Source organism: Lissotriton helveticus, chromosome 12, assembly GCF_964261635.1.
Source record: "Lissotriton helveticus chromosome 12, aLisHel1.1, whole genome shotgun sequence".
Lineage (NCBI taxonomy): Eukaryota > Metazoa > Chordata > Amphibia > Caudata > Salamandridae > Lissotriton > Lissotriton helveticus.
This window is the reverse complement of record NC_136073.1, coordinates 836,350,912-836,372,691: the sequence shown is the minus strand read 5'-3', so window position 1 is coordinate 836,372,691 and position 21,780 is coordinate 836,350,912. Positions and strand designations below refer to the sequence as shown.

At 46.8% G+C, this 21,780-nt stretch overlaps 1 protein-coding gene across 1 annotated transcript in view; it reads left to right on the top strand.

Moving 5' to 3' along the window:
• ADAMTS10 (ADAM metallopeptidase with thrombospondin type 1 motif 10) overlaps window positions 1–21,780 on the top strand; it is a 283,135-nt gene that overhangs the window by 180,440 nt on the left and 80,915 nt on the right. Inside the window, exons 10-14 of the mRNA XM_078668321.1 lie at window positions 142–288; window positions 5,536–5,677; window positions 8,573–8,680; window positions 10,027–10,172; window positions 12,027–12,090. Of these exons, the coding sequence (XP_078524447.1) occupies window positions 142–288; window positions 5,536–5,677; window positions 8,573–8,680; window positions 10,027–10,172; window positions 12,027–12,090 (607 nt within the window). The remainder of the gene's footprint in view (window positions 1–141; window positions 289–5,535; window positions 5,678–8,572; window positions 8,681–10,026; window positions 10,173–12,026; window positions 12,091–21,780) is intronic.

The window sequence follows — 21,780 nt, the reverse complement described above, 5'->3', positions numbered from 1 at the left end:
GTTCTCAGCCTTATTAATAACATTTTACTGCTAGTGTGCCCAGCACACTCGGAGGGCTAGCCTACACCGCCTACTCAGTTGCAATGGCCGTGGAGACCAGCATAAGCAGACGGCATCTTTACGCACTCTGATCTATTTCAGCTTCGGCATGAACCATGATGGCGTTGGAAACAACTGCGGCTCCCGAGGGCAAGAGACGGCCAAGCTCATGGCGGCACACATCACCATGAAAACAAACCCATTCGTCTGGTCCACCTGCAGCCGGGATTACATCACCAGCTTCCTGGAGTACGTACGATGATCAATTTTGTATGGTTCATTTGTTACACAAATCTCTACTCCTAACGACGAAATGAGAAAGACTGATCACAAACTATTGCTTATACTGGAAGTAGAAGTTGAGCTAACTTTGTGATGTCCTTCCTCTTTTTGAACTTCTATTTGTGTTTTATCTATAGTGATTGGTATGACTAATTATGAATCTGTACTTACAAATTCGGTATTGATATTGAACAAAGTGCTGTTTGTTCTACACCGTATAAAAAAATTCAGAGTCCTCGTTAAATATTCGAAAATACACTAATTCTGGGATTTAATTACAAATAATTGAGTAAACATCAGTTGTGAACACGATAAGAAAGGACAGACTATTAAAAGATAAACATTATGTTCTCACCTTTTTAAGATGTTAGCATGCCTAGTGTTTATAGAGGTTGCTGGGTTCCCTGTAAAGTTTGAAGAATTCAATTCATGGAGGAAGGTCAGGCTTGGACCCTGGTCTAGTGTTGGTAAGTCTGACTTTGCATCAAAACTGATTGAGTAGTGAGCAAAATAAACAATGCTCAGTCTGCTGGTCTACCTGAATAGTGTTGGACGAAGTTCTCTGGTACGCGGAAGCGTTTCGTGGCATTAATCAGCAAAATGTTGCTGGTATGTTTCTGCCTACTTTCTTCTGTCACAGATGAAAAACAAGGCAGGAGGCGACAAATGAACTGCCCATAAACTGTACAGCTCCTGGGTGGTTTGGTCTTATCTTGCCATGGATGCTGTTCGGCTTGTTCACCCTGGACTAGGTTTTTTGCCCAGAGAAAAGCACACTAAATACACGAAACACCTGACATCGGCTGGTTTCACTTGTTCACCTGTGGATTGGATTTGGATGTTGCTTAAAACGCAATTTCACTCTGCAATTTCTCCAATTTGAATTGCACAGCTGTTTGTAATGGCAGGCAGACAAGGTCACAGTAAGTCCTCTGAGGGTTGGTGGGACACATACCATAAGGACATGAATAAACAAGCATTTACCAATATACCCGCAGAACTAATAAGCCACTAAGCTAGTTCAGCCAGTTCTGCTAAATTAAATCAGAAACCCTTGTGGTTTAGCAGTTCCAAAGTTCAAAAGTACCATGTCCTCAGAGTACCTTAGAAGGGGAATTCAAGCCTTAGGCTGATAGGAACTTGGATATGTTTTGCTATTTGAGCAGACTCCCTGGAAACTCTAGTTACTAAGCCGAGCACTTGGCGAGTGTCCGAGCCGTTGTCATTCCACCACCAACCAGAGAGATGTGATCTCCTCAGCTTGGACACATTCTTCCATAGAGCTGTCTCCGGCAGATCGCCTTTGTGTTGTAGCCCAGGCTGAGGTTAAACACTTTCCTCTTTGAAGAGGATGAACATTAAGGCCAATGTAGTACAGCACAAACTGCATGAAACTAAATGATGTATACCAAACAACCAACAAAAATGTAAATAATATTTAATTGGAATACAGCACTAGCTTGTTTGCAAATCATTGTACTGTTCCGCGTAATCTAAAAATCATGTGGAATAAGCCACAAAACAAATGCAAAAAAAACAATCATTTCTGAGCTGGCTCTTGTCATCAGAGGAGTAATTTGAGTCCTTTTGGGCGCGAGCCATTGTAGAAATTGAAACAGATTTCCTAACATTCGAATCTTCGAAAACACAAACTGGGAAATGATTTAGAGACAATATCATTGTAGTAGGTGCCCTTATAAATATCTGTAATCAAATGTTACAAGGAAACATCTTTCTGATAGTTCGTTCTGTGCAACAGTATAAACCGTGCCTAATTTGAGCCGGTGGTTCCCAGTGCTCTCGGCACTGGCGCTTAGTTCTCAACACCAGCTCTTATGACAATCTGCCACGTGGTGGCGCTGTTTGTCTAATTTTAAGACAAGCACAACAACAGCTGTTTAATCTTTTAATTTACATTAAAATGAATAATAGCTGCCACCCAGGCCATTCTTATACCTTTGGGTGGCCTGGAATTGTCTGAATGGTCAGACTTGTTGGAGTGTGGTCGTTAGTAGTTGTGTTGGTACTGTCATTGGCAGCGCTAGTGGGGGCAATGGGTGGTTCAGACTGCAGTGACCTCTTGAGAAGGGCACTGGCACTTACCTTTTTTTACAAATTAAGCTCTGTTTATAAACAACATCTCTACGCTGGCATACTCATAGCAGACTTGTGGAGAGGGTTTCAGTAGTTGCATCTACCATGAGCAAAGTGGAGGTGGCATAGTTGTAGTGTAATGGTAGTGCAAGGGATATTACACACACTTTGACCGCCAGCGACAGCAGAGGCTTGACACCTAGCCCAGCCACAGTTTCCTGTTTACTGCCGATGGGATAAGAGAATGGCAAACCTTGAATACAGAAAGTATACAGGACTCAAAGCCTGGTTACTTTCTGTTTTTGGTGCTACCTTGATGACCCTTTGGACCATGGTTAGCAAAGTCAGTACCAGTGGGACCAAAGAGCAAGGTAACCAAAGGGCCTAATGCTCCCAATGACCTTTATAACGGCGGCTGGCTTAGCATGAGGAGTCAAGCTCGCCCACGGTTACTAAAAACTGGTTCCTCTATGTCATTGGTAAGTTGAGCGTGGCTCTGGTTATGTTAATTGACTGTTTTTGACTTCTCCAAGTATACTCTAGAGATTCGCATGAATAGAGCTCTTTGATTCGTAGTGATTGCTTAGTATATTCGGGTCACTTTTTTAGCCACGCAGAGTAGATGATCTTCTTGGGAGGGCAATAGACATACCTCATCCTAAACTTTTACACATTGAGTTTGTTCCATGTGCAGTGACTCTGGGGAGCTTTCAGGGACCGGTACCTTAGATCTGTCCTGATACTAGAGACACCACAGCTATTGCTTTCTCTACCCAGCGGTGACACCATTGTTTCTTTGCAGTCCAGCGTAGATATTCCAGTTTAGGAAGTTGTGTTCTTTGGATAAATCTGTAACACGTCGATACGTGGTAAAAAGATGGATTCTGGAACTCGCCAATCATCACCTCCCAGACAAGGCTAATGACAGAATGCGTGACATAGGGTGTAAACATACCCTATGGATTGGGGAAGCTGGGGTTGTTCCACCTCTAGTCTGGTCGGCAGTGGGTGACTGGCGTCTTTGTCATTGGACAGCTGCTGTGAGGACCAGAAGTAGAGCAAGGATTGTAATTGGGTAATACAGGAAAGCCAACTTGGGGTGGCCTAGGATGTCCCAACAGACCCAAAGTATGATTTAAGCAGCACAACACACCTCTGCCCTAAACACACTGTCACACCAGGGAAAACTATCCTCCAAATTGGCCTCGAGCTTCTGCCTCACCTAATAACAACTTGGCCACTGGAGTCAATAGAAACACTGTGTAAGTGGCAGTAGAAGTTCAGGAATGCCCTTGAGCAACCCCTAAGCTGTGACAAACACTCCCACCACTACCAATTCTGCCTATTCGCAGGTTGACACAGAGCTGACAAGATGCCTCGTTGAATTAAGTGGTCCCTTTTGAAAGCTGCCTGACCGTAGGTCACAAGTCCGAATCCCAGCACGGCGACCTCTGCCTTTCATTCTAATGATGACAATAAAAAGACTACTATCAAATTGGGGAATAGCACTTGTGCTATTAACATCAAAACTCTGGTAGTGTGTCCCATAAAAAAAATAATGCATTATCCCTAATGCAGGAATCGGCAGCAGTGGAAAAGCTGCACCAGTGTGATTAGTGCAACTGCCTTCTCAAACATTAATGCTCCTAATAGTCACAAAACAGTTGTCAGCTCTGAAGTGGTTGAATAGCTTAATGCACAGACCCTTTAGGGGCGCATTAAGAGTGTCATTTAAATTGCAATGGGTGACGACTTGAGTTATCAGCTCCATTCGAAGTATAATGTTACATTCACTCACGGATCTGTTGTATTTTATCTGGAGAGTCTCTGGGTGAAATAATGATGAAAAATGAGGAATAACCTAGGCAGAATCACCATCTCCCCCGGTAATTCTTAATTTCTTAGGGGACTCTCATGGTCCCAGACATCAGAACGGGTAACTTTGACCCTGCGGAGTTACCAGTGAGCCCTCCGGGGGGCAGGGGAGGGGTGTAGGGGGGGGGCAGGATTACAGAATGCTACTCTGTGTCATTCTGGTTGAGGCCCTTAGCGCTTTCAGAGTAGTAGAGAGTAACTGTACTTAAGCCTGGGCTATAGATAGCTCCAAAGTGGAAGAATTACTAGAAGGCTCTCTACATTCAACATTTCAAATGCATGGTTGATCTGAATATTTCTGGCAGTGGCACTATCCAATTTAATATGCTTCAGACTGTTCTTTACTTAAACATGAGTGTAGAGTTTCCCTTGAAGTATGTCCCCCCCATGAGAAGCTTACTCTTCTTTAACAATTGTTAACGTACTTACATCTGCTTATAGATCCTCCTACATTTGAATATTCCTCATCCCATGCCAAGGAGTTTAGAAATAATCATAGCAATATTGTTTAGTCCTCCATTGATGTCTATCCAAGAGCTTAGTGATGTTACTGGAGCTGCAAAGTTGCTACCCATGGCTGCTATGGTATATTGCTCAAGGTAACACAATATCAAATGCATCGACATCTAGGAACATAGGCTGCTCTAGAGAGACTGCAGGTGAATTTTATTTATTTTATTTATTTGATGAGTTTTATATAGCGCTGGCTAACCCAGAGGTATCAGAGCGCTTTACATGAGGTTCTACAATGTTACAAAGTTACATCAGTTATAAATAAGGTATCAGCTTCAGAATAAGATTGAAGGTAGTAGTAATTGCAGATGGCGTACTCAAACCTCCATGTGGCAGCTTTGCAAATTTCTCTAATATGACAGACAATCCAACTGGCTATTCATTGTCTCTTAAGAGAATCACATTTATTGGAAAAGCCGATGTTTTTGTATTGTTTTGTCCTGGGATTTACAATGATTCGACAAGCCAATGATTTGTTTCGTCAATGTACAAACCTACCAATCACCAACTTATTTTTCTACTTCCTCTGGTAGTCAGATGTTCACTCTACTAGTTCACTATTTTCCCACCTTACCTCTCATCTCTACAGCTACCCAAATTGACCCCACTGTTTGAATCCACTGTCCATCCACCATATCAATTCTTCTCCTTCACGCCTCCATCAGCGACAACTGCATTTCATTTTAGCAATTACCACAATATATTTACCTTTTTGTTCTCTTCCATGTCCAGCTCAGGTCTTGGAATGTGCCTCAACAACGCACCCCCGAAGATGGACTTCACCTACCCAACAGTGGCTCCGGGACAGGCATATGATGCAGACGAGCAGTGCCGCTTCCAGTACGGAGTTAAATCTCGCCAGTGTAAATACGGGGTAGAGAGCCTTCCTGCTTTGTTTGAGCACTGAGACATTCGGGTGGGGTTAGTGATAACACTGGGGCGCCCTCATGGTTATGTGTCTTTGCCGATTTCCCACCTATCCCGGGCTATCTAGAGAAAGAAAATATGTTACTTATCTGTAACTACGGTTATCCAGTATTGGTATCTTTCATAGATTCATGCAAAAAGAACAATTGATGGACAGAATGCAGAACAATGTCATACATTCACCCCAGTACAGAGATCTGGGCCTAAATCCATTGTTGTTTTGCTCACCATGCCTTTCCAGTTTGGACCCAGCCATATGCAAATCAGTCTTGACCCTGCACCCAATTGGAACAGTCCAGCCCGAACTGCCAGGCCAAGTCCTCCCTGGACTGGAAACAAGCATCCTAGGACCAGTTTTGGGCTTTCAGCCCTCATCAGCCAGGATGGCTTGACTCCAGTTGCATGGAGAGCACGGCACCCACGTCTAGGCATACCCGTCCCACTCGGCGATGGGAAATGATTCAGGCATGAGAATCTATGAAAGATACCAATACTGGATCACAAGTTGTTTACTTATGTGTAGATCGCCTTTCTGGTGTAGACCAGTGGAGTAAATCAGACCAGAGCTGTCCGTCCTGTGGCATCTTTGAGGGTTACATATTTACAGATATAAAAATCATAGGTTGCTTGGATATCTGTCGTATTTCCAGGCAAAGGTATTAACAGTAGCAGAGTAACGGTAGTGGTACCTGTAGCAATTTGAGATGTAAGAGTCCTAATGATGATTCATAGACAGTCTAAAGTCATAGGAAAGTCATTGTTATAGTTACAGTTGGGCTTGCATTTTTAATAGTGGTAGTATTTGAAGAATAAGGACCAGTCGAAAGGTATATGTCTCTCTTTGGTTGAGACAGGACTGTGTAGTTTATGTACAGCGGGCAGAATCACAAGGTATGTAGGTTTGCGAGAAGGTAAAGTCGGATGAGCACCAGTCTGGGAGTCTAGTGTGTGGCATAGCAGAATTACCAGTCCTGCAAACATATTGTTCGGGGAAAAAAGCACCATTTTAAGCTTACCCTTGGCAGCTATAATGGATCTACAGACTGTACTTCATACTCTCCACTAATGGCGCATCCTCTTAAAACAAATAGGCACTTATCAAAACTGAGGATGTCCTACGACAGAAAAATGTGTTTTAAAAAAGTTGGAGGGACAGTTGATTAGTTAAAAATCTGAAGTTAATAAAACGATTCTGAAATAAAAAAAACAGATGAAATGCAATAAATCACAAATCCATCATTTCCAACAAACTTCAGTCAGCCCACCCAGCCCTTCAATATCCCCTTGGGATCTGGCAAGTCAAGAGATTCACAAGAATCTGTATTTTCGATAACCGTTCAGTGTTAAACCCTGACTGTTCCTCCTGGTGAGAGAGATAAGAACAATATCTTATAAGATCTTCTCATCTTAACCCCTTCCATGCTGATGACGGCCGGGAGCAACACAGTGCTCGTGTGCTGATGACGGCTCCCAGCCGTCATGACCGCACCCGCGATCGGAATGTGCCGCACAGGCGCAGAATCGCGCCCGCGCCCAAGGGGTTAAAGGCAGAACTGAATGATTACCACTGTCTGGAACCATTTTGTTACTGGGCTAGAATGTTATTCTGGGTCACCTGTTCATCATGTGGGCCATCTGTCGAAGAAATCCCCCCGTCAATCTAAACCTCATGAGAGAGGGACTATTGACCCAGTATCCTGTAGTATATTCAACTGTAGTGACTCTCGGACTTCTAGTCCAAGTCCCTTTCCTGTAATAATAACTTGTATTTTATTATAGTGCTTCGTGCCACCATGTTGCCACTTTTAAGTACTGTAAACAAGAGTTCTTAATTAAAGCCAGTTGTATGGTACTCAGTCTGCCAACCTTAAAGGAATGGTAGGTTGAATTGAACTTGCCAGAATTCGAAGTAGTCGCCTGCAGATCACAGGTAGATGTCACTGGAAAATATTAAATGCACTGAGTCATGTGTCGCCAATCGTGATGACCCTCACAACCCACTCTCCTACCCGGTTTCTGCATAATATACTTGTAAAAAGAGAGCAAATGAGCCGATCTGACGGAAGCCTGAGCAGGCATATTAAGAGGCAGCTTTGCGGCGATGACCGGATTCTGCAAGCTTTCCCAAATTGTATGGCTTTTCTGTGCAAAATGTTTTGATTTTCTCTCCTGCAAGGAGTACATTCCCTTCATGTACATGAACTGTAAGTAGAAGAGGTACGATGGTGAGTGATTTTTTTTTGGCAATGCAAACAAATCGAATATATCTTAGCGTAGGTCATATTTGGGACCTCTTTGGAGACAAGAAAACTTAAATTAATGAATTGTGGCATGTTGTGGCATGTTGTTGTTACATAATCCAGTTGTTGTTATACGTAAATATTAACCATTACTTAATCATTAGACATTATATTGTTTGTCAAGGTCTACACACAGATAAAGATCCTCCAATGACAACCAGCTCTCAAAAAAGTTCCTAATTTAAACCTTGAGTCCCATACTATAGATAAGCCTAGACTTCAGAGCGTAAGGTAGATTTTTGGTCAATATATTACTATTTAATTAACATGGTGCTTTATGCCTACGTTTATCTTGTAGAGAACTGCTCTCAGTTTTAGCAGATCTGGTACTACAATCCAGAGTAGAACCGCGGACAGACAGAAGGGAACATAGGCGTGTGTTGGGAAAAGCCCAAAATTAGCAGAATTCTTGTCCAACAAAAGCAACCTTTTTAACTCTGGTGTCAAAAACGAAGGAATCTTAGACAATCGCTTTCAGGTCTTGCAAATATCCACCAGGTCTTCCTTCATTACAACACTTGTGTTTCTTTGCTTATGTCTAGGAAGTTTGCAACGAGTTGTGGTGCTTGAGCAAAAGTAACCGCTGTATCACGAACAGCATCCCGGCCGCAGAGGGGACTATCTGCCAGACCAATTCAATTGAGAAAGGGGTAAGGACCAAGCCACACCGAAATAAGTCTGTGTGCCAGGTTTGAATTGCATGGGCAAAAGAGCTATAAGCCTCAAACAAGTCGACCAGCCCTGTTTCCACCCTTGATTTTGATGCCTATTAAAGAGGTCGCAGTTCAGCCAAGATACATTTTTCTAGTCAGGATTTTTTTTTAAAGTAGACCAAGGAGGATGAAACATTTTTAAAAATCAAAGCATATGGTACATATTCTTGCCTCTTGGCGTCATGCAATATATGGGACTTAGAGTCCACTTGTAGTAAGTTACACTTCCGTAATGAAGACTAACTCATTCATAGTCTAAAACTTTCTTTTTTGTTACGGTCTGCATTTCGCAGGTGAGCTCCTTAATTTAATGTATATTTTACGTACTAAATTTATGGGTTTATGGGTGCACCCCAAATATTTTTAGCAAATAGATGTACTTGATCTTTTCCACCAAGGAAAATTAGCCAACTATTCTGGTCTAAGACAAGGGCCTCCTCGCTATTATATTGGTTCTAATCTTAAAATAGTTACTTGTTCATTAAAAAATACTCTCAGCAAAAAATGAACAAGTAATTTCTACTTCTTTGTTTGATCTCTGTGTGAATAGCACCCGTATCATTACACCTGTGGAAACACTCACCAGCAAATCAATTTAGCAAAATGATTTACCACCTCTTCAGCATGTCGGGGATTTTTCTTTCCACCAAACTCTAAATCAAGTCCTTTGGTCTTGTCATTAAGAGTAGGCTTCGGGTGAAATTATTTCTTTCAGCCTGATTTTGACTTACAAAGAAAGCTGTCTTTACAGATCCCTAGTGCTTGTGAAATGTAATTGTAGTTGCATTTATATAGCGCTTACTACCCCTGATGAGGCATCAAATTGCTTTTTCCACGAGTAGCATGCTACTCCGGAACCCCAAGTGAATTAGTATAGGGTGATATGACATTTATTTGAACGAAGGACATGTGAGTTTGTTATTTGGATTGAAAAGGGATAGTGGAGGGATAGAAGAGGGATGGGATTGCATTTATTTAGCACTTGCTACCGCTGATGAGGTGTCGAATTGCTTTTAGGCGGGTAGCCCGCTACTTCGGAACCCAAACAGGATTAGTGGAAAATTAGTATACAGAATTATGAAATGTGTTTGAGTGGTGGACATGTGAGTCTGTTAGTTGGATTGAAAAGGATAGTGGTGGAATAGAAGTGGGAAGGGTCTTAACGTTTGTTCATTGCCTGCACTAAAAGGCAGAGAAGAGTCATAGCCAGCACTCCCCTTCTACACTCCTCTCCCCAGAAGATGTTTAGTTTTCTTGCTCTTTGAAGGTGTGTGTTTCCTCAGTGGTGCTACAAGAGGGAGTGCGTCCCATTTGGTACACGGCCGGAGGGAGTGGATGGAGCCTGGGGCCAGTGGTCTCCGTGGGGAGAGTGCAGCAGGACGTGCGGCGGCGGAGTGTCTTCGTCCATACGGCACTGCGACAGCCCAAGGTGGGTGCTCACTCTGAACTTTTTCCATCCATGGTTCAATGAGGTTTACACTTTAACTGACCGACAAGTGTACACTGAGCTCAGTAAAACTAGGAATTGTGTTAAGAAGAACGACTGCTTATTTTTCCACTGAACCGTAGATATACACCAAAGCACTCCATGAAGTGTGAACTATTTCCAGCATGCTATTACTGCCAGGCTTCAGATACTTTGTTAGTTTTGTTAACTAGCTAATTGTGCATTTGTAACCACATAATGAAGTTGAGGCTTTTTTAGCTATTCTTTTTCTCACAAAACAATTGTAAAATTCAAGTCCAATCTACTAGTTCGAAAGAAGGCTCCAGGATTTATTGTATATTCATTGACACCTTCTGTTCAGCTGTATCTTAACACTCTAGTCACAGTGTGATCTAAGTAGATTCTATAATTGCAGTATCATGACAGTATAATCTGATTTGGCACTAGAATATCAATTTAGTTTATGATTTGATCAGGTTCTAGAATATCAGCCCAATCTCAGTACGATTGGTCTTGGATCTAAAAAAAAACTCAGTCCAGTATCGTAAAATTTGTCTTGTTATAAAACAGTATATATTTTGGCCCAGATTTGCTAAACTTTCACGCAACGCAGCAAAGAAACTTGCTGCAGTGTGTTACTTGAAAGGGAGAGCATAGAAATGCATCATATTTACTAATATGTGGCACACTTCTGTTCTCTCCTTGCGATGGCGCACTTGTGGCAGCCTAGCGCCAATGCAGGCACCCTTGTGTCATGGCACAAGGGAGCTTCCCTTGTGGTCAGCATAGTTTTTGTGCAGGAAGGAAAACCTGCCCGTCTTACGTTGGTTTTGGGGTAAAATCACTTCTAGGCAACACAAATTCGGGTTTACGTGGCTTAGTAAATCCAGAAATGCTTTTTGAGATTTGCTGCGCCATAACAGCAGCGCATTCATGACGGCAAATCTTAGTAAATCCGGGCCTTTGTATGAATATGATCTGCGCTGATTGCTGAATATAAGTATAATCTATGTGGTTTGATCCAGTTCTTTTTTTTAGAGTTTTATATAGCGCGAACTAGACCCGAACCGAATCGGGTATCAGAGCGCTTTACATAGCACCAGTTACGTTACATGAGGACACGCATTCATTTTAGGCACAGGGAGATTAAGTGATTTGCCCAGAATCACAGGAGGTTTTGGCGTCGTTACCGAGACTCGAACATAGTTCCCCAGATCCGAGGTCGAGCGCCCTAGCCGTTAGGCGATCTCCTCTCCCCAGTTCTATAATATCGTTACATATTCTGAACCATCAGAGGTGACTTGATGACTTCAGTGTATTCTCTGTATCAATTGAGCTGATAAAGAAAGGTCAGTGCAATTTCTATTATGATCAAACCAATTTATGTATCATCATTATAAACTGTATGATAAAAGCTGCTTCTAAATTTCAGTATAGTCTCTGTATGGTCATAGAACTCTTGAACCCCAGTACAGCCTATTTTCTCTGCCAAACATCTTACAGCTCTCTGGTTGGTTGTCAAAATTCAGAGAAGCTCTGTGCTCACCTCCTAATCTGCTTCACTGTACCCCATACCCCACAGACTGATTTCAATTCATGTGGAGCTGGTTTTAGACGCTCTGTGAAGTTAGTTTTCAGTTTTTAGGTGGTTTTAGAACTGAAGCATTATAGAGTCTACAGAAGGGACCAATATGAGGTGGCTAGGAAAAGGCTGAAGTCATTGTCTGCGATGAAGTTTATGACTGATGATGAAAGCACAAAGGCACTTACGAACTATCTTATGGATATAACCTTTCATCCGAGAAATCAATTTTTCAATTTCTTCTTTATCCATAGGCCAACCATTGGTGGAAAATACTGCCTGGGGGAGAGGAAGCACTACAGGTCCTGTAACACTGACGTACGTATACTCTGCCAAATTTGTAACAATTCTCTTTCGGGCGCTTTCGCGAAGACGCTGCTTAGCATCGACTTCTACCCCTGTAATAATCGTATGAGGGCATTTGTTTGGATTTTAACACAAAGTTCCTGTTTCACTTTTCTCAGTGAGTGCTCTTTAACCTAGTGATCTAGACATACCATAAAGTTGATGCCTGAACCAAAACCTCTGGTGTTTTTATAAGCCTTACCAAGCAGCATGTTCTTTACTACGTGATCATTGGATAAGGTGTGCCTCAGAGTACTAGCATTCTGTCAATCGAGATTCTGTGTTGATGTCTCTCTCCGAAGGAACTTCCTGGATTCAGGTCCTTCACAAGAAGCCAGAGTAGGGACTGTCATTGGGTCATTATGTCCCATGCCCCACCATTCTAGGGCCCTGTGGTCCTCTGGTAAAGTTAATTTGTAGATTTGTATTCGTAAGCACGCCTGCCTTCTTCATTATTAATAATGATCTGCCATACAAGGCATATCACTATATGGTGCCAGACGCAATGTTTTCTCTTTATTAATACATGAAATAGGTACCTCCAAAAAATGAAAGAATCATCCAGAGTCCTGTGTTGCTTTAGCCCCAAACCTTGCAATCACTTCTGTCAATCATGCTCTGGTTGCTTCAATGATGACCTGTCAGCATAAAGTGCATTTGTTTTATTCCGATGGTGTAATGAATAAACCTGAACAGCCTCGATGGTTTTGTAAGGACTGCTCCAAAAGCCCGCATATTCCAAACAACTCATCCGTCTGAATGAGCAGGACTGTGGGAGAGTGAGGAAGGAGAAACTTCAAGTACTGCAGGATAAACAGCTGCAAAGGGAATGAGACTAACATAACTCTTATGATGCTATAACCAGGAATTCAATGGGATTGATCATTACCAGAATCATAATATGTCACAGTAAATTTAGCAAAAAACACAGTTGATGGACAGAATGTAGAACAATGTCATACATTCATCCCAGTACAAGGATCTGGGCCTAAATCCATCATTGTTTTGCACTCCACAACACCCTGGGTTAGACACTGGCTATATGCAAATCAGCTCTGACCCTGTGCCTCATGGGAACAGTCCAGTCCGAACTACAAAGCCATGTCTTTCCCAGACCGGAATCAAGCATCCAAGGACCGCTTTCTGGCTATCAGCCTTCATCAGCCTGGATAGCTTGACTCCAGTGTTGTGGAGAGCCTGGGACTCACGTCTGAGCATATCCAGCCCACTCGGGGTGAAAATTGCAAAAAACACAGTTGATGGACAGAATGTACAACAATGTCATACATTCATCCCAGTACAATTATCTGGGCCTAAATCCATCGTTTTTTGCACTCCACAACACCCTGGGTTAGACACTGGCTATATGCAAATCAGCTCTGACCCTGTGCCTCATGGGAACAGTCCAGTCCGAACTACCAAGCCATGTCTTTCCCAGACCGGAATCAAGCATCCAAGGACCGCTTTCTGGCTATCAGCCTTCATCAGCCTGGATAGCTTGACTCCAGTGTTGTGGAGAGCCTGGGACTCACGTCTGAGCATATCCAGCCCACTCGGGGTGAAAATTGCAAAAAACACAGTTGATGGACAGAATGTAGAACAATGTCATACATTCATCCCAGTACAAGGATCTGGGCCTAAATCCATCATTGTTTTGCACTCCACACCACCCTGGGTTAGACACTGGCTATATGCAAATCAGCTCTGACCCTGTGCCTCATGGGAACAGTCCAGTCCGAACTACAAAGCCATGTCTTTCCCAGACCGGAATCAAGCATCCAAGGACCGCTTTCTGGCTATCAGCCTTCATCAGCCTGGATAGCTTGACTCCAGTGTTGTGGAGAGCCTGGGACTCACGTCTGAGCATATCCAGCCCACTCGGGGTGAAAATTGCAAAAAACACAGTTGATGGACAGAATGTAGAACAATGTCATACAATCATCCCAGTACAAGGATCTGGGCCTAAATCCATCATTTTTTTTGCACTCCACAACACCCTGGGTTAGACACTGGCTATATGCAAATCAGCTCTGACCCTGTGCCTCATGGGAACAGTCCAGTCCGAACTACCAAGCCATGTCTTTCCCAGACCGGAATCAAGCATCCAAGGACCGCTTTCTGGCTATCAGCCTTCATCAGCCTGGATAGCTTGACTCCAGTGTTGTGGAGAGCATGGGACTCACATCTGAGCATACCCAGCCCACTCGGGGTGGAAATTGCAAAAAACACAGTTGATGGACAGAATGTAGAACAGTAAATGTAGGCCATATTTGTATGAGTGTATCATACCAACCCCTCTCAGATAACATGTTGCATACCATAGGGTTCTGCCTTGCACTGCTACATTTTGATTTAATGTCCCCGGTATGATCTCCTTTTACAGTCCAATGCTAACTACCAAGCATATTTTCCTTGGGTAACCAGCTGAAAAAAAGTGGATAGCAATAGGAAACAACAACACTTAATAGGTAACTAGATGGAAATAAACTGGCTTGGGCTCAGCTGCATGGCAGCCCGTAAATAAAGATGTGCAAAAGAGAGAAGCAAATTGAGGTACATAAATGTGGCATTACAGAAGACCTCATTGTTTAATGTTTTATGTTTTGAATGCCGATAATACAACTAACAAGAACATTTATTGAAATATGAAATAGGAGTTGAGACCTGTACAGCAGATGCATCCGCTGGATTAGAAATCAACACTGGACCTCAAAGTTTTGAGTGCTGCTGATGCCTCCTATTCATTTTCTTTAAGTGGCCTAAGAGAGCCTCAAGAGTGAGTGTGTGAGTGTGTGAGTGTGTGAGTGAGTGAGTGTGTGAGTGAGTGTGTGTGTGTGTGCATGCGTGATAATGATGCCTTCAGAAATCCCATCTGATAGTAAGTGTATTAAAGGCGGGTATATACCTTCATTACAGATACCCAAGAGGAATGTGTCAAAGTCTTTAAACGCCTTGATGCCACCAAAAGTCCTATTGTGTGCTAAATACATCCTATAGAAGAGAAACCGCATCTGAGAAAGGGAAATTGATCTAAGCAAACCTACAAGAGACATAAAGGCTTCTAAAGTAGCAACAGGCTGTGTTTAATCCGGATTAGTGTAAATAGGTTCGAGGCATGTGGGCTGCTGAATTCATATCTATAGCATAGATCGCCGCCTAGTGTTGGGTCCGGATTATTGCACATTGTTGTCCTGGAAGAGTCTTCGAAGTATCACGAGATAGGTGGCTCCTCCCCTGGACTACAGTGCGCATGGGCATCGACTCCATCCCCAGATTGTTTTTTTTCCGCCATTGGGTTCGGATGTATATTCGTTATCTCCAGTTCGGAATCGATCTAGACTTTTCTTAAGGCCTGAAGGCCTTTTCCTATACCGTTGGTATTGTTTTGCGCTCGGTGCCCAGCTCTGCTCCGGCTCAGTTCCGGAGTCGGACATCCCGAGGAGTCGCGTGGCTCTTCGGTGCTCCAGGCCCAGTCAACGCAACAAGACTTTCGACGACACATCATGGAACGGAGCCCGTTCAAGAAATGTCCCGTGTGTGGATCGAAGTATCCCCACATCGACGTCCACCCGGTGTGCAACAAGTGCCTGTCGCCAGACCACGATGAAGCCAACTGTATGGCTTGTTCCCGGTTTCGATCGAAGAAGACGATTCGACTTCGGCGCGTGGTGCGCCAGGAGGCCCAGCAGTCGGCCCCGGCACCGGTGGACATCTTCGAGAGAGAAGAAGCAGACGAACAGGAAGTTCATATGCAGATTTCACCTCCAGCGGAGGAGATTGACTACGACTACGACGCGGACGTCGAAGCGCTCGATGCAGAAGAAGTCGTCGACGAGGTAGGAGACGACAATAAGGCCTATGGGGCCATGGAAGATAGCTCAGGCGAAGGGCTTTGCCCCGTTCGAGCAATCACTAAGGCTCAGGTCGCGGGATCGCCACACGGCCTTACCCAAGACCTTACACCCAGATCCACGGCCTCGCCTACGGGCCCGGCTACGGACACTTCTGCGGAACCGCCGTTGGTCAAAACGAAACCGAAACTGAAACCTTCGGTGTCGACGAAAACGAAAGTGATGGAGACGCCGTCGAAACAGAAGACGTCTGTCCCGCAGGCCGCCTCCTCGTCTTCCGATATGTCGAGGCAGCCAAAGCAGAAGAAGGCTGTCGACCCGGTGAAGTCGACCAAAGGCGTCGAGCCAAAGTCGGTCAAGGGCGTCGATCCAAAATCGATCAAGGGTGTCGAGCCGAAGACTGGGGCCCCAAACCCGGGAGTCAAGGCCGCCGACCCGAAGTCGTTGGCGCCGAAGGCCGTCGACGCGGACGGAGGACACATAGCACCGAAGAAAGCTGCTCCTGTACCTCGGCCGGAAAAGACCAAGACATCGACGCTCAAGTCTTCCCACGCTGGTGGACCGAGGACGTCTGTCGGGTCGACGAAACCGTCCGCTTCCTTTACGAAGCAGGTGTCGGACTCACTGCAACGCATCAAGAACAAGGCTTCCGCGGTCGATCCGAAGGATGCCTTTAGCCCGAAGCAGGCTGCCAAAGCGCCAAAGTCTTCAACGCCACTCCTGTTTACGTTGCCGCCGAAGGTGGCACCGAAAGCCTTCGCACCAAGGTCGGTTGCCAACGCGCCCGTGCAAGGGTCTGCAGGGTCGAAGCCTTCTCAGCAGCTTGGGAGCTTGAAGCATCGACAACCCTTGATGGAGGAGCAGTCGGAACACTTTATCGATGCCGACATCGGTAAACTTACCCTCTACAAGAGAAAGATCACGGCGTCACAGCCTTTGGAGTCCTACACTATTCCTTTGAAGCGCACGAAGCCTTCTACGGATTCCCCCGTTCTGGTTGAGCCACTTGCTCCACGGACTCCAAGAGTTGCTACACCCTCACCCACTTATTCAGATGTGGAGGCTGGGGAAGGTGATGACGAGGAGTATAACTTTCCTGCCAACACTGATCCTGAGGATCACCAGGACTCTTGGGCAGATGCAGGGGACCCAGGGGATCCGCAAACTGCCCCGGACACTCAGGTGTACAATGTCAAACCCTCTCCTACTGAGGATTCTGCGGCATTTAATGCTCTAATTGAGAGGGCGGCTAAAAACCACAACGTCCAGCTGCACGCTGACCCTATTGACGTGGACTTCCTTTTTGATACCTTTTCCACGGCAGAAAAGACTGTCAAAACTCTCCCAATGTTGAAAGGCATTCTGAAACATGCTGCAGACATCTTTAAAGAACCCACACGTGCCAGGGTGATCAACCCTAGAATTGAAAAAAAATATAAGCCTGCACCTGGTGACCCTACCTACATCAAGGGCCAGTTGCCATTGGACTCTCTGGTCGTTTCTAATGCCCGGAAGAGGGCGAATTCGCAAACCACTGGTGATGCTCCTCCCCCTGACAAGAAATCTAAAGTGCTGGAGGCATCAGGGAAGAGGGTGGCGGCTCAAGCAGCCAATATCTGGCGTATCTCAAACACTCAGGCACTCTTGGCCAGATATGACAGGGCGCACTATGACACACTAGAGACCCTGTTACAACATCTGCCAGATCAGTATAAAGAGGCGGCGGAGATGCTCATTCAGGAAGGGAAGCTCATCTCCAACGCTTCTATTAAATGTGCACTGGACGTGGCGGACACCGCGGCCAGGGCCATTAACACCAGTGTGATGTTGAGACGTCAGGCATGGCTCAGAATCTCTGGTTTCAAGCCGGAGATACAAACCACCATCTTCAATCAGCCGGTGAACCCTGATCGGTTATTTGGTCCTGAGGTGGATACCACACTGGAAAAAATAAAAAAGGATACCGAGACTGCAAAGTCCATGGGAGCTCTCCAGTCCCAACAGTTTAGGGGCAGTACTTTTCGTCGCTCAGGCAATAGAGGTGTTTCCAGAGGCCAGATGTCCCAGCAAACGCAATACACTAAAGGTGGGGCGCAGTCCTCTTACACCAAGCAGAGTAGAGGCGGCTATCGGGGCAACAGTGCCAAGGGCAGAGGCCGTGGCAATAACAACTCCCGTTCCTCTGCCACCAACAAACAGTAACGCCCTGCCACTGCCCCCCGACCATACCACCACTGTTGGGGGGAGACTCCAGCAGTTCCTGCCCGTCTGGAAATCCATCACCACAGACAGGTGGGTCAGGAAACGTATCCAGTTCGGTTATTGTCTGGAGTTAACATCCACTCCACCCAACATCCCACCAAACCACCGTCCTATGTCCACAGAGCATTTGCACTTATTGCAGCAGGAGGTACTTGTCATGCTGCAAAAAGGGGCAATCGAGCTCGTGCCGATGGAGGAAGAAGGCACAGGAGTGTATTCCCTGTACTTCTTAATCCCGAAGAAGGACGGGTCCTTCAGACCCATACTGGACCTCAGACCCCTAAACCAGTATATTCTCTCAGGACACTTTCACATGCTGACGCTGCAGCAAGTTCTTCCGTTGCTCAACCAGGGAGACTTCCTCGCAACCTTGGATCTCAAGGATGCATATTTTCACATTCCACTACATCCATCACACCGAAAACACCTCAGATTCACCATTCAGGGTCGGCATTATCAGTTCAAGGTCCTACCTTTCGGAGTGACCACGGCGCCCAGGGTGTTCACAAAATGCCTGGCGACAGTGGCTGCGCACCTCAGGAGGCAGAACGTTCACGTTTACCCTTATCCGGACGACTGGCTTGTCTAAGAAAAGTCGGCCCAGCTGTGCGCCGCCAACATGTCCCACACCATTCACCTTCTTCACAGTCTGGGATTCTCACTAAATTATCCCAAATCACACCTTCAGCCAGCCCACGTGCGGCAGTATCTGGGCGCGACAATAGATACTCTGGCAGCCACGGCTCAGCCGAATTCTGTGAGGATCGACAGCATTCAGTCGCTCATCCGGAAGTTCAGACCGCAACACTCGCTTCCAGCAAGAGTGTTCATGCAGTTGATAGGCATGATGGCCTCCTGCATCTTCATAGTCCCGCACGCGAGGCTACATATGCATCCGCTTCAAGAGTGCTTGGCACGTCCGTGGAATCAGGCTCACGGACAGTTAAAAAACCTAGTGTTGGTGACCGGTCGGGCATACAACTCTCTGCATTGGTGGAATCCACACAACCTTTGCAAGGGCCGACCGTTCCAGGAGCCTGTGCCACAGATTATCCTGACAACGGACGCATCTCTCCAGGGTTGGGGAGCTCATGTACTCCACTACACGGTGCAGGGACTATGGACAACGCAGCAAAAGAAGATGCACATCAACTACCTAGAACTGTTGGCAATCTTCATGGCGCTGAAGGCATTCAAAGTACATCTGTGCATCTGTACATCCTCCTCGGGGACCTCAACTTCCACCTGGAGAACAACAAGGACCGCAACACCACCGCCCTGCTGGAAAACCTCGCCAACCTCGGACTCAAGCAACTGGTCAACACCCCCACCCACTACGCCGGCCACACGCTTGATCCCGTCTTCTCTTCCAGCAAGTACATCACCTTCAGCCACGCCACCGGACTCCACTGGACCGACCACAGCTGCGTCCACTTCAGCTTCAAAAGATCCACGACTCACCACCACCCGCAACAGGTACCTCACAGGAATTGGAGCAAGATCACCGCAGACCAGCTCACCACCTCCCTCAGCCAGAGCCCACCCGCCAACACAACGGACCCCAACGAAGCAGCCCGCAACTTCACACAGTGGCTGACCGCCTGCGCCGACGACCTCGCGCCACTAAAGAACCCTCCCAGCAGACCCAGAAGCAAGAAGGCATCCTGGTTCATCGACGACCTCAAGGACTCCAAGAAGACCCGCCGCACCTTCGAGAAAGCCTGGCTCCTCGACCGGACCACCGACAACATGACCTCCCTCAAACACGCTACCCGCAAGCACCACCAGCTCATCCGCACCACCAAGAAGAAATCCCTGAAGGAACGACTGGACAACAACGCCCACAACAGCAAAGAGCTCTTCACTATCGTCAAGGAGTTCTCTAACCCCAGCACCGGCACCAACGACATCACTCCGTCACAAGACCTCTGCGACTCCCTCGCCTCGTTCTTCCACCGCAAGATCGCCAACATCCACAACAGCTTCGGCGCCCCACCTACGCACCCAACCGTCGAACCAACGCCCCCCACCGCCACCCTTCGCACCTGGACCACGGTGACCACCGAAGACACAGCCCGCACGATGAACACCATCCACTCCGGATCACCGACCGACCCCTGCCCACACCACGTCTTCAACAAGGCCGACTCCACCATCGCACCCCAACCCCGGAACATCATCAACGCCTCCTTCAACACCGCCACCTTCCCGGAGAGCTGGAAGCACGCCGAGATCAGCGCCCTCCTGAAGAAACCTACAGCGGACCCCACCGATCTCAAAAACTTCCGCCCCATCTCGCTCCTCCCTTTTCCTGCTAAAGTCATCGAGAAGATCGTCAACAGACAGCTGACCGCCTTCCTCGAGACGAACGGATCCCTCGACCCCTTACAGTCCGGCTTCAGAGCCAACCACAGCACCGAGACCGCCCTCATCGCAGCCACCGACGACATCCGGACCCTGCTCGACAAGGGGGAAACAGTGGCCCTCATCCTCCTGGACCTCTCCGCTGCGTTCGACACAGTCTGCCACCGCACCCTAGTCCAGCGCCTCAGCAACATCGGTATCCAAGAGAAGGCACTGGAGTGGATCATCTCGTTCCTCGCCGGAAGAACACAAAGAGTCCGCCTCCCCCCGTTTCGCTCCGAGGCCACCGAAGTCATCTGCGGCATCCCGCAAGGATCTTCACTCAGCCCCACCCTCTTCAACATCTACATGAAACCTCTCGCAGCCATCGCATGCCAGCACAACCTCAACATCATCTCTTACGCCGGTGACACCCAGCTGATCCTCTCCCTCACCAGAGACCCCAACACCGCCAGAACCTGCCTACACGAAGGGATGAAAGACGTTGCCGAGTGGATGAAGGACAGCCGCCTGAAACTGAACTCGGACAAGACGGAAGTCCTCATCCTGGGATCTTCGCCCTCCGCCTGGGACGACTCCTGGTGGCCCCCAGCCCTGGGCACCGCACCCAAGCCAACCGACCACGCACGCAACCTGGGCTTCATCCTGGACCCCTCCCTCTCGATGACCAGACAAGTCAACGCCGTCTCCTCATCGTGCTTCAACACCCTGCGTATGCTTCGCAAGATCTTCCGCTGGATCCCGACCGAGACCAGGAAGACTGTCACCCAGGCACTCGTCACCAGCCGACTGGACTACGGAAACGCCCTCTACGCCGGAACCACAGCCAAGCTACAGAAAAGACTCCAGCGCATCCAGAACGCCTCCGCCCGACTCATCCTGGATGTCCCCCGACGCAGCCACATCTCCAGCCACCTGAGGAACCTGCACTGGCTCCCCGTCGACAAGAGGATCACGTTCCGGCTCCTCACCCACGCACACAAGTCTCTCCACGACCTGGGCCCCAAGTACCTCAACGACCGCCTGACCTTCTACACGCCCACCCGCCAGCTACGGTCCACCAGCCTCGCCCTCGCAGCCGTACCACGCATCCGAAGAGCCACCGCCGGAGGAAGATCCTTCTCTTACCTGGCTGCCAAGACTTGGAACTCCCTCCCCATCCACCTTCGGCTGACCCAGGACCATC